Consider the following 27,500-nt stretch of genomic DNA (forward strand, 5'->3'; position numbering starts at 1 on the left):
CCCCCCTCCGCACCCAACCGCTCCCCCCCCCCCTCCACACACACACACACCCCTCCCTCCCCCTCCCCTCTACTAGACTATAAGTGGTAGCGGCTGGGAACTAGTCCGTCCGTCGGACTATGATGAGGATAGTAGAAAGATGAAAAACTGACAAACAAACAACTTATATTCTTTGTCACAACTGAACAGAACCCCGAGTGAAATTCGGACTGCTCTCCCGGCCACTGAGGGAGAGCCGCACAAAGCTGCGTATACTGAGAGCGCCCCCCCCCCCCCCCCCCCCCCCCCCACCCCCCACACACACACACTTTGGCAGCCCGAATTTCACATCATAGCGAAATTTGCCATCACTGGCACAAATTTAATACAACTTATACAATACAGACACAAAAACTAGTATATATCAGGGTATATAATTATATGAAGTGTGTGTGTGTGTGTGTGTGTGTGTGTGTGTGTGTGCCGGTGCCGGGAAAGCGCAAACTGGGCCGGCGCACAATTTTCGGACATCTGCTATCAGCAATCGGCCGGCTTGGCACAGTGCCAAACGTAGCCAATAACCTTTGCTCGACTGCAGGCCCACCCCTCCCCCACCCCCCACACGCACTGGCCACCCCTCACAGCCTCCCCCACATCATCCCCACCTGTGCACGCGCACACCGTGACGGCACCCCCACCACGTCCCCTCCCTGGAGACGGATTTTTCCAGTCTCCCAGGTCAGCTTAATTATTATATTTATGTGCAGACCTGCTTGTGTTTGAACTCATCCCTTCGCGGTGTTTATACGCAAGCCGCAGAACTTGAGATCAAATACGCACATCATAAAGAGTTAAATATCCTGTAACCCATGTCAGCGTTCGGTGGGTTATGGAAACAAGAACATACCCAGCATGCACACCTCCGAAGACAGAGTACGGTTGCCTACATGGTAGGGCACCAAACGGTCATGCAAGTGAACATTGGAGTTGCAGCCCACGAACGAAGAAGACTAAGAAGTGTAGTAGTGACGTCTGTGACCTTCATTCATAATCAGTCACCATATCAGTGGGGTCATGACCGTACACTTGACTGACATCAGTCAACACTATTACACAACAATCGGTTGAACCGTGCTCAGTTGAAGTGGAGGGCGAATTCCACTGATGCCCGGGCTGACTCTCAGTCTATTTTGCTACTATGCTGTGGAATACTTAGTGTAACTAAAATAAACAACAACAAAAGAATCACACACACACATACACACACACACACACACACACACACCGACACACACACAGCATAAACGCGTCAGTGCGCGCACGCGCATGTGTGGTTCGTCCGTCGGGATCGACGAGGACCATCTAGTCATCCTGGAGGGGTGGGGGGGGGGGGGGGGGGTTGGGCTCTGTGGGTGCTCAGATGACTGGTCAGGCCAATCCGCGCCCGGAAGGTTCTGACGCAGTGTGGACAGGGGATGGTGGCGGCTGTCGGGGACTTGCTGGCACTGCTTTTCCTGGTCTGTCTGCGTTGCTCTGCAGCAGCGATTCTGTTGGCCTCACAGGATTTGGCGCCTTTGTGGACAGCACTTTGGTCTGTCCATTGCATTCAGCTCCCAGGTGTCGTGGCTGATGTTGAAGGCCTTCAGAGAAGCTTTCAGAGTGTCTTTGAAGCGCTTCTTTTGGCCTCCATGGGAGCGCTTGCCATGTTGGAGTTCGCCGAGCGCAGCTGGGCCTGCATCAAGATGGTGTAGATGCTGGGCAAGTTTGCACGAGTGAGCACCTCTATGTCAGGGATCTTCTCTTGCCACTTTATGCCGAGAAGTTTTCTGAGGCTGGTGGTGTGGACGTGGTTCAGCTTTTTGGCGTGGCGTTTGTAGATCGTCCATGATTCACATCCATAGAGCAGTGTGGTGAGAATTATGGCCTTGTATACTTTGAGCTTCGTCTCCAGGGTGATGCCTCTCCTGTTCCAAACGTTCTTATGGAGTCTGCCGAAGGCAGCGCTGGCTTTGGTAAGACTGGCATTCACATCGCCGTCGATGACAACTGTGCGAGAGAGTGTACTGCCCAGGTATGTGAACTTGTCCACCGCGTTCAGTCGTTGCCCGTTGATGAAGATGTTTGGTTCAACGTAAGGCTTTCCTGGAGCTGGCTGGTGCATCACCTCAGTCTTCTTTGTGCTGATTGTGAGGCCAAGGTTGTCACAGGCAGCAGAGAACTTGTCGACACTGTGTTGCATGTCAGCTTCAGAGGCAGCGTTGAGAGCACAGTCATCAGCAAACAGGAAGTCGTTGACGGTGTCTGTCCTCACCTTGGTTTTTGCTTGAAGCCTCCTGAGGCTGAAGAGTGAGCCATCTGTGCGGTACCTGATGCCAATGCCTACGTCAGCGTCACTGAAGGCATCTGTCAGCATGGCTGAAAACATGAGACTGAACAGGGTGGGGGCAAGAACACACCCTTGCTTGACTCCGTTGGAGACAGGGAATGGTTCTGAAGTCTCTCCGTTGTCTTGGACTCGGACCAGTAGTTGCCGTATGATGGTGATGAACTTTCTGGGACATCCGTACTTCGCCATGATTCTCCAAAGGCCATCTCTGCTAACAGTATCGAAGGCCTTGGTCAGATCGACATAGGTGGAGTAAAGGTCGGCGTTCTGTTCCTGACACTTCTCCTGGAGCTGCCTGGCAGCAAACACCATGTCGATAGTCCCGCGTTCTTTCTGGAAGCCACACTGGCTCTCTGGTAGGAGACCTTGCTCAAGGTGCGCTATGCCGAGACAGTTGAGTAACACTCTGGCCAGTGTCTTGCCTGCGACGGACAGCAGGGATATTCCACGATGGTTATCACAGGCCTGACGATTTCCTTTGCGCCTGTACGGCACTGAGGTGTATGATGGAAGCGTCTTTGAAGTCCTGTGGAACTGCCTCATGCTGCCAGATGAACTGCGACAGCCGATGAAGCTTCTCAGTCAGCGCCATACCACTTTCTTTGTAGACCTCAGCTGGAATGGAGTCTGAGCCAGGGGCTTTGCCATTGGATAGCAGACGGATAGCTTTCTGGGTCTCCTCCAAAGTTGGAATGGCATCCAACGACTCACTGACTGGCACCTAGGGGAGTCGATCGATGGCTTCATCATTGATGGTGGAAGGGCGGTTCAGTACGCTGTCAAAGTGTTCAGCCCATCTCTCAAGGATCCCGTCCTTGTCAGTGATCAGGGTAGAACCATCAGCACTGAGGAGTGGAGCAGATCCGGAGGTGGTGGGACCGTAGACTTCTTTCAGGCCGTTATAGAAGTTCTTCATGTCGTTCCTGTCTGCAAAGCCCTGGATCTCATCAGCTTTGTTGTTCAACTAGGAATCCTGCATCTGCCGCAGCTTCAGCTGGATGGTGCTGCGTGTGCATACACACACACTGGCGACACTGGCACCGACACACACATCGCGGCCGTACGGCAGTGCACTGGCACGCACACACACTGACACGCCGCACACACACAGTGACACACAAACTGCACGGTGACACACACACACACACACACACATACACAGACACACTGACACCCGTAGCGACACACACTGACACACATCATCGTGACGGCACACAGACCGTATATATTTTATTATGGTTGCATCGCGACACATACACACACGCACACACACACTGACACACACACCGGCCCACTGCGTGACGCGCACACACACACACACACACACACACAGTCTCTCTCTCACACGTGCGCGCGCGCACACACACACACAGTGACACACACACACACACACACACACAGTGACACACACACACACACACACACACACATATATATATATATATATATATATATATATATATATATATATATATATATATAAAGTATCATAGTTGCTGCAAATGACTAGATTAGTCAGTTTGATTGATCAGTTATATTGATAAGAACAACAATGTACGGAACGCACACGGACTAAACCAAAGAAACGCGAACTGGATCCTGGATAAACTCTTAAAAATGATGAATATTTATCCGTGGGTTTATCCCAAACTCCACGCGCTAAACATGTCAAAAGTGTCTGCGTAACAGCTTCCGGTCACACTCATACTCTCAATTCAAAGCCATCTGTCATTCATTGTTTATAAATAAAGCCTTAAATCAGTCGTCTTTGTGCCTGTTAAGGAACACGCATAGGCTTCAAGAATGAAAGGAGTACAAAAGAAATAAGAAAGGAATCTTTTATATTAATATGTTGTGTGACCTTTAAAATCCGTGACCCAAATCTGGTCTTATAAGGGAGGTCACTCCTGACCACCTTTCTTTCCGGCAGAACCAGCGGTATCCGGTTGAAGGCAGACACGTGTATCCCACATTCAACTATCACAGTCTGTCACTGTGTCAGCCGCACGACTGCTTCTAGCACCGTTAGTACCAGACAAACGTACGTGAAATGTTTTATGAATACTGTCCACAATTTCGACCTGCCTTTGTACATAATTTTACTGTTTCATTTCGTGGATTACATTTCTTTCGTTATGGACTGATTCCGAGTCTCGGTCATGGCATCGATTCAGTTTGATTCACGATTGACTTTGTCGATTAATTTCTTGATCTCACATTTTCTTTTTAATTTAAAGCACTGACTCAGAATGGCGATGTTCTTAGCTTGGTTACTTTTATACACATAAACTCAAATATACTCTTCGGACAAACCGGTTTTGAGTGGTATTCCACAGGGGAGCATTTTAGGCCCAGTCGTTTTTACCATATTCATCAATGACTTACCGGTCGTGATATCGAGTACTTGCAATTTTTTTGCTGACGATACGAAGATTTACGGGGACTCAAACAACTACTCTGACATCCAAAGGGACATTGATAATGTGCAAGACTGGTCGCATAAATGGAACTTGTATTTCAATGTCCAAAAATGTAAAGTACTGCATATAGGCAAGAAAAAACCCAAACTGACTACACAGTGAAAATGGGTGATTCAAATGAAATGATTCAAAAATGCTCAGAAGAAAAAGATCTTGGTGTTACCTTCGACTGTGATCTTAGTTTTGACCCACACATACAGAAAGCGATTAGTAAAGCTAACCAAATGATGGGGTTGATAAGACGATCTTTCTCCTTTATTAGTAAAGACATGTTCCTGAAGCTATACAAAGTGCTTATCAGACCACACGTGGAGTACGGTAATGTTATCTGGTACCCATGGCTTAAAAGACAATCTTCGTCGGTAGAAAAGGTACAGAGAAGAGCGACTAAGATATTGCCAGAATGCAGAAACATGACATATGATGAAAGACTAATATACCTTGGGTTACCATCTCTGAAAGCCAGAAGGGTGAGACTGAGACTGAGAGGAGACCTGATCCAAGCATACAAAATATTTCACCAAGTAGACGACATTGATTTCGACTCTTTATTTCAGTTGAGTAAATCTGACATCACAAGAGGCAATGCAGGCAAATTGTTTGTTCTGTTTTCTAACACTAACCTGAGGAAACATTCATTTGCTATCAGAGTGGTTGGCAAATGGAATTCTCTTCTGACTAACATTAAACTTACTAACACTCTTAACAGTTTTAAGAGCCTCCTTGATGCAGATGCTAATTTTAAAGATATAGAATATGACTTTGATAACTGAGACTCTTCTCATACCAATCTATATGAAATTCTATATGTAACTGTAACACGCTGCACAAAACACCTTGAAAAATACTGGCAAATCAATTGACGGAGCACAAGAAAGCCGCGAGGCTATATAAGCTCTTACCTACCTACCTACCTACCTACCAACCTTAAAGTAAATAAACAAAGTCCAACTGGTAATAAGAATAAAAAAAGATTTCATTCAAAGTATGACATACGGTACACATATATATGCCACACAGTTATGGTTTTGGGGAATGGGGCCAAGGATGTTCCACCTCTGCAGGGGATACTTCATAACTAGATGAACAGCAGCAGTAGAAAAAAATGAAAGCATAGGCCCGATAGGGTATTCTTACATTGTCTTTTTTATATCTTTTAATTTTAGTTTTTAATGAGATTTCTAATTAAGATTTCTCATGAATATAGTTTTAGTGTCTTATTTCTTTTTTTCTGGTAACAGTCAGGAATGGATACTGCAAGGTATTGCAACCTGATTAAAAATCTATTAAAATTTTTTTAAATTAAATTAAAAGGAAGAGAGAGGGGGGGGAGGGGGAGGGGAGTGGTGGTAAAAAGCCACAGTCATTGATTCAGACTAGTATTCATCAGCATGGTGGTAACAGCTTACGTTGACATATAGCAAAGCTGATATATATTGATAATCAATTGTATCTGAATAAAATCAATAATGATACACATACCCTAAACTGTGCACAGGCATAATATTATGTTATTAAGAAATATTTGTATAATGTATATATATTCATGTGGTTTACAGATTGGCTCAGTTGGCAGACAATACTCATTCTGACAGCAAATCCCAGTAAAAAAGCTGAGCAAAACACATCGACCATGGACAAGATAAAGGACGGCTGGTTCAGCGAGCTGAGTGAACTGTGGCCAGGACAATCCATGTCCCTGGAGGTTCAAGAAGTGCTCTTCAATGAAAAGTCCAAGTATCAAAATGTCCTGGTTTTTAAAAGGTAAGGGAGGGGGTTTTTTTTTTGTTTGTTTGTTTTCTTTTCTTTCTTTTTTTTTTTCTCTTTTTTTTTCTACATGGAGTTTAGCATCATTTACTTATTGTTTTATTGTTATATGTGTCATATATGGTTTTCATCAAATTAATGAATTCACATTTAAAGCACACACACACACACACACACACACACACACACACACTCTGTCTGTCTGTCTGTCTCTCTCTCTCTGTCTCTCTCTCTCTCTCTCTCTCTCTCTCTCTCTCTCTCTCTCTCTCTCACATCTCCCTCTCAAACAATAACTTGCAAGTAAAACTAAAAGATCCATATATATTGCTGGTTTCAATTTTCAAAGTAAGAACTGGTTTTAATCTTGTTTCGCATCTAAAACAAAAAAAACCCAAAAAAAACTGCTGGATTTTTTTTAAATTACATATTCTTATATTTCAACTATGATGATATCTCCTTTAACGACCAGACTGACAGTTTGCTGAATGTGAAAGTGACTGTGTCTTCAACTTCAAGTGTGATTGAAATCTTAATTAATTCTAAAACATATTCTTTGATTAGTTTTCAATTTAAAGTCTCTTTGGTGCCAAAACTATTTGTTTGGTGGGGTTTTGTTTTGTTTTGTTTTTGACATCCTGCTAATATCTATTCACTAAAGATCAACGAAGGATGGTTAACTAGAACACATATATATATTCATTTATGAATAAGTTAACTGGTAATATGAAACATTAACTGGATTCAGTTGTTTAGAAAATATATAACTTATTTTTAACTGTAGGCCTGTATATTGTTTATTCAGAACTGAATAAAACTAGTAAATTTATCTTCACAATTAAAATGTGTTATAGCAGTTTGTACAATTTTGAATATTTTATTTGTAAATCCTCAAAACTACCCTCCCTCAACATTTATATCTCCCATACACTTTCACTCTCTGTCTTTAGCTTTCTCTCTTTCCTTCTCTTGGCACACAAGAACATGTAAACTCATGCAGTTGTACTCATAGTCGTACAGATCACACACACACGCACACACACACACACACACACACACACACACACACACACACACACACATTTGCCAAATGAAAAGATAAACAAACTGAATTATTACAGCATCACAAGTCGCAAGAGATAGTAGTTATTATAAAATGGTGTTACAAATAACTACAAGTAAAAAAAACAACAAAAAAACGATCCAGATGATTGCACTTACCACAACACTCCAACTGCAGACGATTAAAACCAAGCACACACACACACTGTCCAAAAAGCAGGGCTTGGCTGCTAAACTGCTTCCCAAGTGCCTTCTTCCCATCAAAAGTGGAGCAGAGTTTTCACCAAGCCCTGGGGTGAAGATAACTTGGAATTGGACTGGACTGAGGCATGTGTCGGTGAATCACATGACACTGACAATTGACATTGTGGTCCCAACACCACTGACAGGAAGAGTTCTGCGTGTCCTGTGACCCAGCAGGGCTGACATAGTGATGATGGGGGCCAGTCTCACTGCCGCTGACAAGGGGTGGGGGGGTGTCAACATGTGTGACAGTGGGGGTGACAGGCCATCTGAATTGTCAGTCAGTGACTGGTGGGTCACAGTAGCACTGCGGACTATGGGGTTGGGGGGGTGGGGTGGGGGGGGGAGAACTGAAGCTGAGGAAGGAGGGCCCCAGCTCTCAATGAGTCAGGACAGGTGAACTTTGGCCACTAGTATCAAGATGGTGTGTGGAGAGATAGATATATATATCTGATGGCAGACACTGGGGCCTGTCGAGATGTTCAGCACTGAAGAGTTTGAGAGCTGAGGTTTAGATCAGAATTATGTGTTCTCTGGTTTCCTGTTTGCTCTCTTGTCTCCCCACATCTCTTCTCTTAAGCGCTAATTGTTTCCTTTTCTGGGTCTTTTTTTTCTTACTGTCTTTCCAGCTGTTTCCATCCTTGTTCTTTGGTTGAAGGTGTGTGTGTGTGTGTGTGTGTGTGTGTGTGTGTACTGTCTACTCTGTTGTCTCTCAACATCTCTTCTGCTGAGCATGTTTCCTTTCTCTGTCTTTTTCTTTGTCTCTTCATCTCTCTCCATCACTGTTCTTTGTGTGTGTATGTGTCACTGTGTGTGTGTCACCGTTTGTGTGTGTGTGGCTGTGCAGAACAGGTAGCACTGTGTGGTATCAAACTGAGAAGAGATTATAAAGAGCTCCAGATTCCACCCACATCGGTGGACGGTACTGATAGTGATACTACAGTGATAATGATAGTGTGCATTATCATCAGGCCAAGTTGACATTAGTTCATGGCCCGTTATCATCCATTGCTGTCTGAGTTTGAACTCTGAGTCAGCCTCTGACACAGCAGCGGTCACGAAGGAGCGTCCTCTCTTTGCCGCAACCTTTCTGTTCAGTGTTCTTCATTTTGTTTTGATTCTTAATTTGTCTGTCGTCATTCACACACACACAAAATGTCCCTGTGTATTCTTCTTCATCTCCTCCTTTTTCTTCTTCTTCTCTTTCTCCTCCTTTTTCCTCTTCCTTCTCCTTCTTCCTCTTCTGTCATACATGCCCACATGACAGTGGAAAGTGCTGTGCATTGACAGCTAAAAATAAAAAGAATTCTGAATTAAACCCTCAGCAAAAAAAAATAAATAAATAAACAAACAAACAAACAAAACCCCTGCTGCTTCTTCCTCTTCATTCGTGGGTTTGGAACTCCCATGTTCACTCGTATATATGTACACGAGTGAGCTTTTATGTGTAAGGCCATTTTTACCCTGCCATGTAGGCAGCCATACTTAGTTTTTGGGGGTGTGCATGCTGGGTATGTTCTTGTTTCCACAACCCACCGAACACTGACATAGATTTCAGGATCATTAACATGTGTATTTGATCTTCTGCTTGCATATACACACGAAAGGGGTTCAGGCAGGTCTGCACATACGTTGAACTGGGAGATCAGAAAAATCTCCACCTTCCTATCATGCGCCGTTACCGAGCCTAGGACCCTCAGATTGAATGTCCAGTGCTTTAACCAGGCAGCTATTGCACCCGTCTTAATAATAACTGCTAAAACCAGTTTTACTTGCAAAAAGAAAATGAAGCATGGTATGTTCATGGTCTGCAGTGTCACTGTCAGTTGTTTGATGTGATTCCATTATATCTCATTTAGTGATTTACTTTTGTCCTTTTTTTTTTCTTTCTTTTTTTTCTTTCTTTGAGAGATTTAAGTTTGAAAAATGAAAATCTGTTGTAGCTGGTTTTCTGTTTGTTCGGTTGTTGTTTTTCTTTGGGGGAGTGGGGGTTACTTTTTGTAATATCATCAGTCTAACGTCTAAGACTGAGTTACTCAGAGCGATGCTCAAAAGTGGCAAAAGCAGGCTGAGGGGCTAGCTGAGCAATGTACTGTGTGTGCTCTGCCAGTGACCCACTAACAGTCAGGACTGACTTTGGTCCCTGTGTTATCTCATGTCTGTGGGTTCAGTGATACAGTGTTGATCAGCGTATCACCACAGGCTGGGGTTCTGAACATGGGGCATCATGCGGGGTTAGTAGAATTGAAGAAGAAGAGTACTCTCTTTCCACCTCCCTCTTAGTCTCTGTCTCTTTTTCTCCCTCTGTGTGTCTTTCTCTGTGTCTGTCTCTCTCTCTTTCAGTTTCTCTGTCTCTCATAGAGTCAAACACACACATTTCCCTCCCTCCTACCCTCTCTCGCACTTTGTTGACTTACACTTCAGACTTCAACTTGACTGTGTGCCAGCCTATCTGTAAACTGTTATTTTCATCCATTTTTTTTAGATTGTAGGTATTTGCAAACTATCATTGTCATCCCTTTTTGTCATAGCAAGCACAATAGCCGAGTGTGAATCTGTGATGCGCTTTGAATCCAGGGGTCCTGGGTTTGATCACAGTAATTGCAATTTGTGGACAGTAAAGTTTTGGAATGGAAATGCATATTCCTTTTATCATTTATTCTTTAGACTGTTGTCAAACAAGTGCAGAATATGTGTGTGTGTGTGTGTGTGTGTGTGTGTAACTTAATGATATTGGTCATAGTGCTTGCCTTCTGCATGTTTTTGTTTTATCATATTTTATTTTGAAATTGTTTTTATTTTTGAGTTTGAAGTCTTCAGTTATCTTGACAGAGTAATGAGGCCAGGAGAGTAAATGATTAAGTTACAGACAATAAAGAGTGGTAACTCTCCATACACAAGGTACACAACTTCAAGTCAATGATGCTTATGCTACTGATTCAGCTAGCACACAAGTAAATAAAAGGTATGTTGGAACAAACCCAGACACTTCCTCCAGAAAAGGAAGCGTCGGGCTTGTTCTTATACCGATCATTTGACATGTGCACACGGGAATGACAGAAGAAATGATCAAACACAAATTAGTTTTTTGCTCAAGACTGACATAGGTTTTTGAATAATTTTTATGCTAAACTGATTATACAGAAATCTTTTCTTACCTGTTTTTTTTTGTTTTTTGTTTGTTTGTTTTGTTTAATTATTTTATATCATTTCACATTGGTGTTTTAGTTTTTATACAAGCTAAGGTAGGCTATTGTTAATTTCAAAGTCTGACCAGCTCGGTTTCATCACTAATGCGTAAGTCAAGTTTCTGATATTTTATTTAATTTTAAGGATTATGGGTGCAAAAGCCAAGTAGTTAAGGGTCCCGGGTTCAAAGCTTGGTAATGGCACCTGGTAGGTAAAGGGTGGATTCTTTTCTGATCTCCCAGGTCAACATAATTATGCACATGTCATGCAGACCTGCTTGTGCCTGAACCCCCTTCATGCGTTATAACTTAATCAGTTAATGCAAACAGAAGATCAGATACATACGTTAAAGATCCTGTAATCCATGTCAGTGTTCATTGCGTTATGGAAACCAGAACATATCCAGCATGCACACCCCCGAAAACAAAGTATGGCTGCCTACATTGCGGGGTAAAAACTGTCAAACACGTAAAAGCTCACTCATGTACATGTATATGAGTGAACATGGGAGTTGCAGCCCACGAACGAAGAAGAAGATTTAAGGATCAGTCTGCGTGTATATGTATACCTCTCACTGAAAGTAGAACTGCCATGGTGTTGCAGCAAAACGTACGGCAACGTTCTGGTTCTGGATGGTGTCATTCAGTGCACGGACAGAGATGAGTTTTCCTACCAAGAGATGATCACCCATCTGCCCATCTTCTGCCACCCCAACCCTCGCAGGGTAACTGCTCTTCTGCTGCCATTTGTCTGTCTGTCTCTGTCTAGATGTCTGTTGTTTTTTTTCTTGTTTTTTTTGCTTGTCTGTCTGTTATGTCTGACTGTCTCCCTGTCCCTGTTTGTCTGTCTCTGTCTGTCTCTGACTAACTGCCTGGTTGTCTGTTGGGCTCTCTGTCTCTCTGTGTTTCTGTCTCTCTCTCTCTCTGTTTCTCTCTCTCTCTCTATGTCTCTATGTCTGCCTGTCTGTCTAACTGGCTGGTTCGTTGTCTGTCTGTCTGCCGCAGTGCCTGTCTCAGTCTGTCTGCCTCTTTCTGTTTCTGTCTGTCAGTCTCTGTCCCTCCATGTGTGTCTGGAGTGGTGTTCCCACCTTCTCTTTCTTTCCGTTTCATGGTTTTTCTGTTTTTAATTTTCAGTTTGTGTGTGTTATCGAGTAACAGTGCGTGTTACACTCTGTGTGTGTTTGTGGGGTTCTGTATGTTTGTTTGTTTCTGGTTGTTATAAATCATAACTTTCCTTTTCAACTGTCTAAAGTTCTGATGGCAAAATGTTATACTTTTGATAGCAAAGTGGTGACACTAAGCTTTCTTTCATAAGATTGTATAACTTTGCTGGCAATTTGGAAGATGTATGAATTGTGTGTTGTTTAAGATATTAAAATTGACAGTGCAAATGAGTGCAAGAGGGGATGAGATGAAGTGATTGTATGTCTGTCCTTGAGTCTGATCCATGGGTGTTGATAGGTGCTGATCATTGGTGGAGGGGATGGGGGGGGGGGGGGTGTGGCCAGAGAGGTGATTGTGTGTCAGTCATGAATTCATTGTGAGCCATGGGTGTTGACAGGTGCTGATCATTGGTGGAGGGGATGGGGGGCGTGGTCAAAGAGGTGATTGTGTGTCAGTCATGAATTCAGTGTGACCCATGGGTGTTGACAGGTGCTGATCATTGGTGGAGGGGATGGGGGTGTGGCCAGAGAGGTGCTGAAACATGAGCAGGTGGAGAAGGTGGACATGTGTGAAATCGATGAGGTAGGTCAGTGACGGTGGTTTGCAACATAACGACATTGGCAGGCAGTAGCTGTTGATTGTGTACAAACGGTGACTGAAGTGTTGTGTATCACAAACAGATTCTCTGACTGATTGAGGTGTCTTGTCTTGTGTACTTATGGTGATTTAGGTATTGTGTATTGTGTACAGATGGAGGTTAGGGTGTTGTGTACTGTGTACAGATGTTGGTTGAGGTGTTGTGTATTGTGGACAGATGGTGGGTGAGGTGTTGTACAGATTGTGATTGAGGTGTCTCGTCTTGTGTACTATGTGATGTACAGATGGTGATTGTGGTTATACTATGTGATTGAGAGGTACGTATGGTGATTGAGGTTATGTATGTTATGTGCATTCGGTGATTGAGGATACTATTTCATGAACAGATGGTCATTGAAATGTTATATGATGTACTGATGGTGATTGAAGTGTACTATGTGATATACACGAATACAGATGGTGATTTAGGTGATGTATGTGATATACAGATGGTGAAATCATGTTGTACTGTGTGAAGTACAGATGGTGATTGAGGTGAGGTGATGTACTATGTGACGTACAGATGGTGATTGAGGTGATGTACTATGTGACATACCAAGATGGTGATTGAGGTGATGTACTATGTGACATACCCAGATGGTGATTGAGGTCAGCAAGAAGTACCTCCCCAACATGGCGTGTAGCTTCGACAACCCTCGCCTCAGCCTCCACATCCAGGACGGCTTTGAGTTCATGGCCAAGCATGAGAACACCTACGATGTCATCATCACTGACTCCAGTGATCCCATTGGTCAGTGGTGTGTGTGTGTGTGTGTGTGTGTGTGTGTGTCCTCTGCACATTGTGTTTGTGTCAAAAGAACATGTATAACGTTATCATCACTGACTCCAGTGATCCCATTGGTCAGTGATGTGTGTGTAGCCTCGGCACATTGTGTTTGTCACTTTGTGCTAAAAGAACATGTATAACGCTATCATCACTGACTCCAGTGATCTTGGTCCGTCAGTTTTATGCGTTATTCTCTATACATTGTGTTGGCGTTAAAAGGACACATACAATGGCCTTTTTTTTTCTTTTTTTTTTCTAATTGTCTTTTCGGTTGTTAACGGATCTCTTTAAAATGCTTGAAATCTCTCTTTGTCTCTGTCTCTCTCTCTCTGTCTCTTTCTGTCTCTTTGTCTCTCTCTCCCTCTCTTACTTTCTCTCTTTCTGTCTCTGTGATAGTTCTTTTTTAAAATTTTTTAGTTTGATAGATGATAGTTAACATTCTGTACACAAAACGCAACTTAAACGCTTCATTTCTTAATCGTCAGCAGTGTGCTTTATGTGTATCTCATGATTTGTCCCCGTTTCTCAGAACAGCTCAGAGTGCTTTGTGTGTACACTATGATTTGTCTTCATTCCTCAAGGAAGAAGGTGTTAGAATGGTTAAGACGCTCATCAATCAATCAATCAATCAAAAACACTTTATTAATCCACATGGAAATTAAGTTGTGCACTCACAGGCTCGTTGTAAACACTGGCATAAAATCATCATGCAAACATAAAAAGAGATTAAAACTAGTCAAATAAGACCAGCCGCCGTGGCGAAGTGGTTAGCGTCGCGGACTGACGGCTGGAAGGACGCGGGTTCGAATCCCAGCGGAGGTGGGTTTTTCGGCCCGTGCCCGGCTCCTACCCAGAGTTGAGTGTGCTGTGGGCTTAAATGGGGAGACTGGGACCACACAGTCGAGTGTCATCCACTTCAAGGATGCGACTTTGGGTGTGTTGCTCTAATTACCTGACCAACACTGCAAGTGTCTGTATCTCTCGGGCCTGGTTAACGCCGGGATATCATTATGACAGGAAGCGTAGAGTACAGCCTTGTCACGCAGTCCCAAACCAAAATGGACCTCCATAGCAACATCGTCATCATCATCGTCATCCTCCTCCTCCTTCATCGTCATCAATATAAACAAAATAGTCTCAAAGTCTGTGGCCTTTCATGCCCTGCTCTCATGGTGACCTCAGTTTCGATACCCCTCCATTTTCTGTGCTTGGGGTGAGTCCTGTCAATGTCGTATCGGCGGATTCGTCGGGGGCTGTTGTTTGAGGGACGTGGTGGCGGTCTCCACTCTGGGAGGGACGCTCACTCAGTCTGGCTCCGCGACTAAGCCATTATTGTCGTTAGTAGGGGGCTTAGTAGGTGGTGTCCTAAGTACGTAAAAATCAGAACAGGCATCACTGAACACCACCGAAGTGACTCAGCAGCAGTGCAGGGTCTCCTCTGGTGTGTGGCCTCCTGGCGACCTAACATCGATGGTTCCCTGTGGACTGCCGACGCTGGAACTGCAACGGACGAACCCGGGTGTGGCCATGTATGGGGGAATCTAAATGAGCGGCGTGGGAGTAATGCCACTGAAACGGTGCAGATGATGGGGCAGCAAAAAAAAAAAAAAAAAAAAAAAAAACAAAAAAAAAAAACTAGTCAAATAAGAATGCCCAATAGCTGACGATAGACTAACCCCCCCTCCGCACACACACATACTCATGTTAAGACAATAGGGTATTGCACAACAATATTTACAAATGAAAACATCCAACAAAAAAAGGGTACACACACACACACACACACACACACACACACACACGTTAAGACCATAAGGTATTTTACAACAATACATTAATAAAAACATCAAGGGAATAAATTGTATATATAAGTAAAATGCAAAAAAAAAAAAAAAACATTAACATTAAGATACAATCTGCCAGTTGAGTGTCTGTGAAGGTCTGGGTTTGATTTTCTGCACTCACCCTCTCTCCCACATTTGACTGGAACAATCTTCTTCTTCTGCGTTCGTGGGTTGCAACTCCCATGTTCACTCGTATGCACACAAGTGGGCTTTTACGTGTATGACCGTTTTTACCCCGCCATGTAGGCAGCCATACTCCGTTTTCGGGGGTGACTGGAACAATTAAACTGGACTTCTAGTCTTTTGGATGACACGATAAACTGAGGTCCCATGTGCAGCACGCACTTGGCGCACTGAAAAAGAACCCACGGCAACCAGAAAGTTGCCCTCTGGCAGAAATCTGTGGAAGAAATCCACTTTGATAGGTACACATGTATGCACTCAAGGCGTGGCTAGGCATGGGCTATGCTGTAGCTGGTTAGGCGTCTGCCTAGCATGTATGTGGTGTAGCGTATATGGATTTTTCCGAACATAATGACGCCTCTTTGAGAAACTGAAACTGACACTGAAACCCCTCAGTTCAGCAGAGTGTGCTGTGTGTGTGTGTTCCCCAGGTCCGGCTTCCTCCCTGTTTGAGAAGCGTTACTATGAACTGATGAAGAAGGCGCTGAAACCCGGGGGCGTGCTCTGCAGTCAAGGTGAGTTGGTTCGAACTCTTTCGTTCCTCTGTCTTGCACCTGTGACTCTTTCACCGCTATGTTTCTGTGTGAAGAATACAGGTATGTCAGCGCCATATAGTGGCCAGCATTTTCTCCCCATCCACTAGACCATGAGTGGTAGTCTGGACGCTAGTCATTCGGATGAGACGAAAAACCCGAGGTCCAGTGTGCAGCATGCACTTAGCACACGTAAAAGAACCCATGGCAACAAAAGGCTGGTCCCTGGCTAAATTCTGTAGAAAAAAAATCCACTTTGATGGGAAAACAAATAAAATTGCAGGCATAAAAAAAAAAAAAATTTAAAAGGGTGGCGCTCTCAGTGTTGTGACATGGTCTCCCTGGGGAGAGCAGCTTGAATTTCACACAGAGAAATCTGTACGTGACAAAAAAGAGTAATGCAGTAATACAGTAACAATATTTAGAACTCAGTGCTTGCTCTCAGTCACATGGTTCTACTGCTGTGTGCTGTGTTTGTTTGTTCTTTTGTTTAACATCTATCCACATTTGTGATTTTAGACAAAAATCCATCACTTTTCCCACCCCACTGATGCCTTAATCATCGGTTCCTTCCCTGTTCCTCTCTCCTCAATTAGGATTAAAAAAAAAATTCAAACGAAATAAAACAAACAAGTGAACCAGTAGAATTACAACAAAAAGCCAATGGGGCTCAGAATCAAACTCTGAACCATTTCAAACATACGTTGATTGTCATATAAAACATTTCAGATGGAACTGCAGATTTTTGTAAGTGACATACGTAAGTATGGTTGCTAACCGTTCACATATATGGATGATATGCCTAGAGGTAATTCCATTACCACAAATGCAAGTCACATTAACATTGTTCTGCCCAAGCCTTTAGCGTTGAGTTGCCTGCCATTGCCCAAGAAATTTTTACCTGTGTGATGATGCGACAGGGTATGGTCAGAAAAATGCTTATAAAATCTTTAAATATGGTGGATTTTGATCAAATTTGGCATTGTTATTCAAAAATAACTGTAGTTTAGTATTGAAGCCTTTAAAGGCAGGAAATTTATAATTGGTCATTATAAATCGTTGCTAAAATAAAACAGGAAAAATTCACATGAAACATGCTTTTTTGCACAGTATATCACAACAGATGTAAAGAAAACATGCACTGTCCGAATCATTCGCCACTTCTTCACCCTCCTCTGCACTCGGCTCGACAAAATTATCGCTATTTTCCTCCTCTACTTCGTTTTCCAATTCATCATTCTCCTCCTCACTGTAAGAGTTCATCGTGATTCTTTGACAGCCTCGTCCAAGGTCAGTTTTCATTGAAAACTCATCTTTTTTTCATTTTTGGCTCCAGAATCACACACAAAAAACTTGAATTTCCCTTTATTCGAACTCTTCCGGTTTGGTTTGAATAAGAGTTTCTTCCCTATAATCGCAACCGTGGGTGGGGGGGGGGGTGGGTGGGTGCAGGTGTGTGCTGATTATCTGGTTGTGGTTTTCCGCAGTTTATCTTTATTCTTATCTGTCTATTATAATCAATGTGCAATACAGTAGGCTGTGCTTATAATTATATTCAAAATAATGTTTCTTAATTCTTTCTGTTTTTACATTAACCCTTTCGCTGCCAGGAAAATAAGATTTAAGTGAAATCTATTTGCCAGGGTTTTTTCACAAAAAACGGGTATAAATTTTCAAAAAATTCTGTGCTCTTTGTTATTGGAGAAAGACCCATAAAAGTATATATTTTCTGAAAGGTAAATGAATAAAGAATACAAAACACATGCTGTTTTCCCATTTTATATATTTTTAGTGACATGCTGTTGGTTTGAAATCAGTGTTTTGTTTTTTGTCACATTTTCAACTTGTTCATTACAAACATTAGTCAGGTAATTTGCACAAAAACATCATATTTTCTGGACAAATGGATATCTGCAAACACAAAATCATACTAGAACAACCACAATATATATATTTATATTTTTTTTTTAAGAGATAGATACACAATACATTGTGACTTCTCCAAGTGATACGATGGATGTGAGGCCACGCCCCCTCAGTCTGCACGCCCTTCCTCCTCACCCCTCTCACACGGTCACTTGATTCAGTTCTCATCAGACCGCGTTGGCTGCGTGCCAAGAATATCGCTCTGCTGCTAATTCAGTCATCTGTCGTCTGCTAACATCTGTACAGCCGGTATCACTCACTGACAGTCGCATCTTGGCCACTCTCTTGATTACTCCCTTTATTTTCTATCAGATCGTCCTATAAATGTTCATCACTATCTTCTTCGAATTTACGCTTCAATTCCTTCTGAGCATCAGCTAAAGAAAGAAATCTTGGTTGATTTAGTTCGTCACGATCGCATGTCTTGAGCACGGCGTTAGTCCGACATTTTGTTGAGCGAGCGAGGAGAGAAGTCAGGCAAACACTTGGACAGTGACCCAACCAAAACGTTCAAATAAAGGACTGCTTCATGACGTAGATGGGGTTTCTAGCTATGAATAGAATCTAGAGAGATTCCCCAGGCTAAAGCTACCACTATTTTTGCCAAGGAAGTGAATGCAAACCAGGGAAAAGTCAGAATATTTCGATGACGAGTTATCTCGTCATGCAGGCAGCGAAGCATACATGCTTGCCATGACGAGTTATCTCGTCATGCAGGCAGCCTAGGGGTTAAGAATACCAGTTATTACCTGCAGTGTGTGGATGTATGTATGAAACGGTGTATGTGTACATTTGTGTCTTTGTAATATTCATAAAAGCTGTTGTTGACTTTTACAGTTATGGTCCCCATGTTGTTTACTTGTCTGTGTTTGATAATGCACCTGACCAAATTTCTCCAGTTGGAGATAATAAAGTTATTCTTATTAACCAAAACTGAAAGTAGACCAGACGAACGAGAAAACTGCGTCTGCAGATCTGCACGAATGTAGCTTTGACGTCTGCGGGCAGAAAATGTGTCAACGTGTGTGCTGTGTGTGTCCCCAGGGGAGTGTGCCTGGCTCCACCTGGACCTGATCAGCAGCATGCAGGACTTCTGCCGCACCCTGTTCCCCACCGTGTCCTACGCTTACACCACCATCCCCACCTACCCCAGTGGTCAGATCGGCTTCATCCTCTGCAGCCTCAACCCAGTCAGTGTCCCTGCAGTACACAGTGCTTTGGTATTTGGGAAAGTCGGGTGCTATAGCCAAGTGGTTAAAGTGCTGGACTTTCAGTGTGAGGGTCCTGTGTTTGAATCTCGGTAACGGCACCTGGTGGGTACAGGGTGGAGATTTTCCCGATCTCCCAGGTCAACATATATGTGCAGACCTGCTTGTGCCTGACCCCCCTTCGTGTTTATACGCAAGCAGAAGATCAAGTATGCATGTTAAAGATCCTTTAATCCATGTCAGGTTATGGAAACAAGAACATACCATGCACTCCCCCAAAAACAGTGTATGGCTGCATACATGGCAGGGTGAAAATGGTCATACACATAAAAACCCACTCATGTACTTACTCTTCTTCTTCACGCATGGGCTGCAACTTCCACGTTTACTTGTTCGTACACGAGTGGACTTTTATGTGTATGATCGTTTTTACCCTGCCATGTAGGCAGCCATACTCCGTTTTTTTTGGGGGGTACATGCGAGTGAACATGGGAGTTGCAGCCCATGAACGAAGAAGAAGAAGAATCTGGGAAAAAAACAACAACAGAAATTAGTTTATTACTTTGTGGTGCAAAACATGTGATCCGTGAGAATGATCCACGAGAATCAGTCATTCAGTGAATCATATAAAAGACGTAAAATACTTAAATGTCGACTGAAGTCTTTCACTTCCAACCAAAGATGTATCCGCAGATTAGGGGTAACTGCATTATCAACTGTCCAGCCACTCATTTGCATACACTTACTTCACTGCAAATGGCAGCTGCCTTGATGAGTGTTTGAAGTAATATCTCAGCAAGTTTTGGCTTGATTTTCTGCACATTGACAATAGCCACTACGAAATGTGATAGAAAACTAAAGTAATGTTTTTTATCAACTGAAGTGATTCTGGTTATACTGATGATGATTACATGCTACAAGGTACATCAGCAGTCAGACGGCAGGGTCGTGTTTGTGGCTGTTTGGATGGGAGTGTGTTGGTGAGTTTGTTGTATGTAGGTGGAGTGATGGCTCAAGAGATAACGCGTCTGCCTAGGAAGGGAGAGAATCTGAGCGCACTGCTTCAAATCCCGGCTGAGTCGCCAGTATTTTCTCCCCCTCCACTAGACCTTGAGTGGACGTTATTTGGATGAGGCGATAAACCAAGGTCTCGTGTGCAGCATGTACTTACCGCACGTAAAACAACCCACGGCAACAAAAGGATTGTCCCTGGCAAAATTTTGTAGATAAACCCACTTCAGTAGGAAAACATAAGAAAAAACTGCAGGCAGGGGGAAAAAAAGGGGGGGGGCAGGGGGGTGCCGCTCTCACTGTAGCGATGCGCTCTCCTGGGGAGAGCAGCCCGAATTTCAAACAGAGAAATCTGTTTGATAAAAAGAGTAATACAGTACAATACAATACAGTTCTCTCTTTTTTTCTTTTCTTTCTTTCTGTTTTTTTTTTTTGTTTTTGTTCTGAGGTTGGCATCTCTACTGAGTAGGGGAGAGAATGATGTGGGGATGTGACATGCTTCTTTTTATTTAAAAAATAACTCGGTAAGTGTATTTCATAATGAATGAGTAAAAAGAAATCAAGAAAATGTGACACATGGAATCACCGTTCTGCATTTTAGAAAAGGAGTCAATAACTAGATGTTCATACTAGCATGGATGGCGTGGGTTTGGTATCCTTTTTTTATTTTCTTTGGAAAGCAGACATGGTGTTGCATACATGGATCAGCCTCCATGAAGTTGACGCTCCCCTTTGAAACTGAAACTGAAACCGGATTTCTGTAAGATTAAAATAACAACGATAATAATAATGATAATAATAATAATTTGTATTTCATTTTATCACAACAGATTTCTGTACAGCGCCACCCATTTTTTGGGTTTGTTTTTTTTCCTGTGTGCAGTTTTATTTGTTTTTCCTATCGAAGCGGATTTTGCCAGGAACAACTGTTTTGTTGCCGTGGGTTCTTTTATATGCGCTAAGTGCATGCTGCACACGGGACCTCGGTTTATCGTCTCATCCGAATGACTAGCGTCCAGACTACTACTCAAGGTCTTGTGGAGGGGGAGAAAATATCGGCGGCTGAGTGGTGATTTGAACCAGCGTGCTCAGATTCTCTCGCTTTCTAGGCGGACGCGTTACCTCTAGGCCATCTCTCCACATGATAATAATAATGATAATAATAATAATAATGATAATAATAATAATGATATTGATGATAAAGATAACAATAATAGTAATACTAATAACAATAGCAACAGTAGTAATCATCATGATAATCATCATAACGATAATAATAATAATGACAGCATGTGTGTGGCAGGACCTGAAGTTTGAGGAGCCGCTGAGAGAGCTGTGTGGGGAGGAGAGGACCAAGTTCAACCTGCGTTACTACAACGCCCATATACACCGTGCTGCCTTCTGCCTGCCCGAGTTCGCTCGCAAGGTACCGTGGCCATGCCAGATCTCTTTCTTGTCTCTGTTTTTTTGGTGGTTTAAAGAAGGGAAAAAAAAAATGTTAACGGGTGCAATAGCCGAGTGGTTAAAGCGTTGGACTTTCAATCTGAGGGTCCCGGGTTCGAATCACGGTGACGGCACCTGGTGGGTAAAGGGTGGAGATTTTTCACGATCTCCCAGGTCAACATATGTGCAGACCTGCTAGTGCCTGAACCCCCTTCGTGTGTATGCGCAAGCAGAAGATCAAATACGCACGTTAAAGATCCTGTAGTCCATGTCAGCGTTCAGTGGGTTATGGAAACCAGAACATACCCAGCATGCACACCCCCGAAAGCGGAGTATGGCTGTCTGCATGGCGGTTTAAAAACGGTCATACGCGTAAAAGCCCACTCATGTGCGTATGAGTGAACGTGGGAGTTGTAGCCCACAAACGCAGAAGAAGATTCAGAAGAAAAAAAATTCAAACACTTTTCTCAAGCTGTTGTTGTTTTGTGAGTTGACAGGATGATGATGATTGTCGTCAGTGTGATTGCTGTTAGTATTGCTATTGTCACCGTCCTGGTCATGATTATTATGAATTTTATTTGTAGTTATTGTTATTATTACTGTTAGATAATAGTAATAACAATAATGATAATAACAGCAACAGCAGATGGTATTCGTTTGGTTTTTTTGGGTTTTTTTTTTAATAATGACAAGATTAACAATAATAATAATAGTAATAATAAGAATAAGAATATGCCAATGACATATCAAATATAACAAGAATAATAATAATGATGATGTTTATTATTATCGTCATCATTAGTAGTACTAGAAGTTGTATTGTTATCATTTCAGAAAATCTGTCATCAAATTTCAAGAAGCATTTTTTTTTTTTTTTAACTTTAAAAAAAAAAATTTCCAAAAACATGTATACAGTACAGAGAATAGTATGAAACAAACAATATAAAACAAACAGTAGCATCTTCCACTACAGAGAGAGAGATAAAACAAAACGAAACAAAACAGACTAAACAAGGCAAAACAAATCTGTAACAACAACAACAACAAAAAAAGGAAGATTTGTCCAATCATTCAATCAATCAATGTTTACACATTAATGATTGTAGTAATCATGATGATTTAAGATGACATTAATAATAAATAGCCTGGACCAGTTGTAACATAGCGACAGCATCAATTGTGTCAACTATTACAGTAATGATATCTAGGGTGAGGCGAAAGCGAGTGGTGGCATTATAATATCATAATAATAAGGAGCATGAGTAAACCACTTCTACAATATTGGAAAAGAAAGCTTGTAGTTAATCACATTATAAAGACAACAACAACCATAAAAGTTATAAAAAAAAAAAATTAAAAAAAATATATATAAGAAATAAATAAAGACCTGTTAGTACAAAGTAAGGAAGCATAATTTTGACTGGTTACACTGATAGAAGTGTTCGTTTTTACATTTCATAAAGGAAGGTTCCACTCTTCTCAGTAAAATAGATATGGTGGAATCCATCTTCATCACATAATTTGATCAACATTTCTTATTTAATGAAGTTGTTGTTAGAAGATATAGTATTCACCCAGTAAAATATCACTATTAATATATCCAGTCAGTTTATCACCTCCCTTCTCCAATTTCTACAGGAGTGGAAAATATGAAAAAGTAAAAAAAAAAAAAATAATAATGATATGTTTTGCTGTGGGAAGACTCACAGAACTCACCCCAAGGCGGCAAGCACAGAAGTGGAGGGGGTGGGGTGGGGTGGTCGAAACTGAGGTCACCAACAGAGCAGGGCATGAAAGTCCACATAACCTGGGAGTTGTTCTAAGACAGTGATGGAGGCGGATGACGATGCTGCTGTGGAGGTCCATTTTAGGTCTGAGATTTCGTGGCAAGGCTGCACACTCTAGGCTTCCTTCCATAATGGTATCCTGGCGTTAACCAGGCCCGAGAGATACAGACACTTGCAGTGTTGGTCAGGAAATTGGAGCAGCACACCAAAGGACGCGTCTGTGAAGTGAAGTGGATGATACCTGACTGCGTGGTCCCAGTCTTCCCATTTAAGCCTGGGTAGCACACACTTAGCTCTGGGTAAGAGCTGACCAGTGGCTGAAAGTGAAAACCTCCCTACCTCCGCTGGGAATCGAACCCACGTTCTCCCAGCTGTTAGTTTGTAATGCTAACCACTTCACAGTAATGGCTGGTGTGTCAGTTTTACACAAACCTAGAGCAGGCTGCTAATGATAGACCAATGCATTCTGTTTATACGAAGGTCGGGCTTCTTCCTTTTTTCCCCTCTTTTTTTAATGCAGAAATGATATAGCCTATATATGGATCAGTCTGCATGCTTTGCCACCTCTTTGAAACTAAAAGTAACATAATATGGAGGAGTATTGGTTTAGTGGTAAAGCGTCCGCCTAAGAATCGGGAGAATATGGGCGGTTTTGTTCAAATCCCACAGTCACCAGTATTATTTTTCCCTCCGCTGGTCTGGACTCTAGTCATTCGGATGAGACAATAAAACGAGGTCCTGTGTGCAGCATGCACTTTGCGCACGTAAAAGAACCCATGGCAACAAAAGGGTTTGTCCCTGGCAAAATTATGTAGAAAGATCCACTTTGTTAGCAAAACGAAACAAAAAAGGCAGAAAAAAAGGGGGTGGTGGGAGTCAGGGGTTGCCGGGGGGGGGGGGGGGGGGGGCTCTCAGTGTAGAGACACGCTCTCCCTGGGGAGAGCAGCCTGAATTTTAAACAGAGAAATCTGTTATGATAAAAGAGTAATACAGTATAATATTTGTAAATGTATTTCTTTTTATCACAACAGATTTCTCAGTGTGAAATTCAGGCTGCTCTCCCCAGGGAGAGCGCATCGCTACACTACAGCGCCACCTTTTTTTTTCTTTTTTTTTTTTTTACAATGCATGCAATTTTATTTGTTTTTCCTATCGAAGTGGATTTTTCTACAGAATTTTGCCAGAAACAACCCTTTTGTTGCCGTGGGTTCTTTTATGTACACTAAGTGCATGCTGCACACGGGACCTCGGTTTATTGTCTCATCCAAATGACTAGACCACCACTCAAGGTCTAGTGGAGGGAGAGAAAATATCGGCGGCTGAGCTGTGATTCGAACCAGCACGCTCAGATTCTCTCGCTTCCTAGGCGGACGCGTTACCTCTAGGCCATGGCTCCACAGTGATACAGTGCTGTCATCTTTTTCTCTGCCTCCAGGTCCTGATCGACAAGCTGCCCAGTGAGACCAACGGAGTGGATGGGGACGTGACTACAAAGTGAAGGACGTGCGGAACAAGTGCCAGTGTCTCTCAGTGACTTTGTTGTGCCAGTCAAGTGTTCAGAAATCTGCTCTCTCTCTCTCCACAGAATGAAATCTCTATGGTAGAAATATACCAGCACGCACTTCATCAATTAGGATCGCTGGACGATAGTTTAGGAATCTTTTTTTTCTTTTTTTTTCTTTTTTTGAAATGGTATGCATTTTGTGGGACAGATATTCATATTAAACTTGTGAATTTTCTTGATCGTATTCCTGGTTAATTACATGTCATTTGTGAACAGATTTTACTTAAAAGGATTGAATTTCTATAACAGATATTACATAAAATGATTGAGTTTCTTGTCGTTTGTGAACAGATTTTACTTAAAAGGATTGAATTCCTTTAACACATGTTTCTTAAAATGATTGAGTTTCTTGTGTTCTTTGTTTTCCTTAACTCTTGATATCTCATTTCTCGGGGTTTTTTTTGTTCCATTGTCTTGTGCATGGCATTGGTATCGTTAACCTGTGTGTGGTAGGTTCTCTTGTTCTGAAATCATATTGAAGGAATCATTTGTTGGGGTCAGATAATGCCATGTGTTGGGGTCAGACAAATTCCTTCTCATAAAGTACAGATCAGGTGTGTTTTTTGTTGTTGTTGTGTTGTTGTTGTTGTTTTTCAAATATAAACAAAGTTACGAGTAACGAAAGAAAGCAAAACAAGCCAGAAAAAAAGGCCTACAACACCACACACACACACGCACGCACACACACACACACGCTAAATAAAACAGGTTTTATCCCAGTGAGATTTGTTGGTTAATTTGCATGGGGTTTTGTTGTTGTTGTTTACACTCCCATGCCAGACGATTTTAGGCGTTTAAACAGAGAACAGCCACAGTGTGTAACAAGTGCACACGCTCGCGTCACATCTTCATAGAGTTTGATGATTACCTCCCTTCTCCACTGTTGTGTGTTTCCATGTTTGAGTTAAGCTTCTAATGACACATGATGATAGAATTATAGGACTGCAGCGTTGTTGTTTTTTGTGGTTTTTTTTTTTTTTGCTTTTTTTTTGTTTTCCCAGAAAGCCTTTAATCCCTGCCTCCCCTCCATTTTGAAAGAATCACATGAAAGACATTTTCTAGTCATGTTTCTGGTTGCAATGATACCTTGTCCGATTGTCTCTCTTGCTTTTGTTACTTTGCGCCTGCACTTAGTGTTGATCAGGAACATGTAGCTTTGTTCACATTCACGTCAACGTGTCTCTCTCTCTCTGTCTCTCTCTGTTTCACTCTGTCTCTGTCTCTCTCACTGTCTTTCTCTCTGTCTCTATCTGTGTTTTAAACTTTTATGCATAAATTTAATAGTTATTCCATTTTTTTTAATTAATACTTTTTACACATTGTATAGTTAATCCATTTTTTTATTTTACATATGTGTAACTGAAAGAAACCAAAGCACAAAATCATGCTGTTGCATATGCTTGTCAATGCTGAAGATAGACAGGAAAATATCGGCAACATTCAATGATGCATTTTCGACCCAAGAGGTCTTCTGCAGACAAAGAAGCAAGGACATACAGATGCTGACAAAATGCGCTTCTTTACTCAAGGACATCATCACTGTTCACATCCCATGGCAGTTGCTGTGGTTGTGAGCAGCAAAGTGGTTTATTTTCTGAGTGTGTGTGTAATTTGTACATTTGTGTAGCACACAGAAGACCCCTGAGTCCAAAGTTCCTCATGAACTCACATTGATATTATATTTCTCTCTGTGTCTGTTTTTTGTTGTTGGTTGTTTTTTTTCTTATTTGATTAATTAATTCATTCATTAGATTGTTTGTTAACCCTTTCACTGCCAAGCTTGCATTTATGCACAGGCGTGGTAGAGGACCCATGTCACTGAAAGGTGACCATCCATTGGTCTGTTATCCATGAACCTACTGCTCTTAATGTTTGGTGGTAGGACAGGCCATGTTTTCTATACATCGCAAAGGGAATCCCCAGCTATTCTTAGCCACTGTCTTTTCTGTGTTTATACCACAAGGGAATTTTGTACTCTAATTTGACTGGCGGTGAAAGGGTTAAGGTGTCTTATTTATTTCATCTTATTTTCCATGAAGGCCTGACTAAGCGCGCAAGGTTACACTGCTGGTCAGGTACGTGTTTAGCAGATGTGGTGTAGCGTGTATGGACTTGTTTGAACACAGTGACATGAGGCCTCCTAGAGAAACTGAACTGAAGTGACAGGCTGTTTGGGCGAAGTCCGTGTTTTGTGGGGTTTGTCGCTCACTGCAGTGAACTCTTTACCTTCAGACTCACAGTACACTTGTCAACCCACAACCACATTTGTGTTTTGATGAAAAGGGCAATAAATTACTTTCAAATTATTGTTG

The 27,500-nt window shown here is 42.3% G+C and overlaps 2 protein-coding genes across 2 annotated transcripts in view; one reads left to right on the forward strand and one right to left on the reverse strand.

Moving 5' to 3' along the window:
• LOC143287599 (ceramide-1-phosphate transfer protein-like) overlaps positions 1-8,065 on the reverse strand; it is a 20,177-nt gene extending 12,112 nt beyond the window's left edge. Inside the window, exon 1 of the mRNA XM_076595710.1 lies at positions 7,831-8,065. The gene's annotated coding sequence lies outside the window, so the exon portion shown is untranslated. The remainder of the gene's footprint in view (positions 1-7,830) is intronic.
• LOC143287600 (spermidine synthase-like) overlaps positions 4,242-27,500 on the forward strand; it is a 24,444-nt gene continuing 1,185 nt past the window's right edge. Inside the window, exons 1-9 of the mRNA XM_076595711.1 lie at positions 4,242-4,406; positions 6,405-6,609; positions 11,707-11,827; positions 12,756-12,848; positions 13,500-13,653; positions 16,148-16,231; positions 19,220-19,365; positions 21,698-21,820; positions 25,060-27,500. The exon at positions 25,060-27,500 is cut by the window's right edge and continues 1,185 nt beyond it. Of these exons, the coding sequence (XP_076451826.1) occupies positions 6,479-6,609; positions 11,707-11,827; positions 12,756-12,848; positions 13,500-13,653; positions 16,148-16,231; positions 19,220-19,365; positions 21,698-21,820; positions 25,060-25,122 (915 nt within the window). The 5' untranslated portion in view covers positions 4,242-4,406; positions 6,405-6,478 and the 3' untranslated portion in view covers positions 25,123-27,500. The remainder of the gene's footprint in view (positions 4,407-6,404; positions 6,610-11,706; positions 11,828-12,755; positions 12,849-13,499; positions 13,654-16,147; positions 16,232-19,219; positions 19,366-21,697; positions 21,821-25,059) is intronic.

Source organism: Babylonia areolata, chromosome 11 (genome assembly GCF_041734735.1).
Source record: "Babylonia areolata isolate BAREFJ2019XMU chromosome 11, ASM4173473v1, whole genome shotgun sequence".
Classification (NCBI taxonomy): domain Eukaryota; kingdom Metazoa; phylum Mollusca; class Gastropoda; order Neogastropoda; family Buccinidae; genus Babylonia; species Babylonia areolata.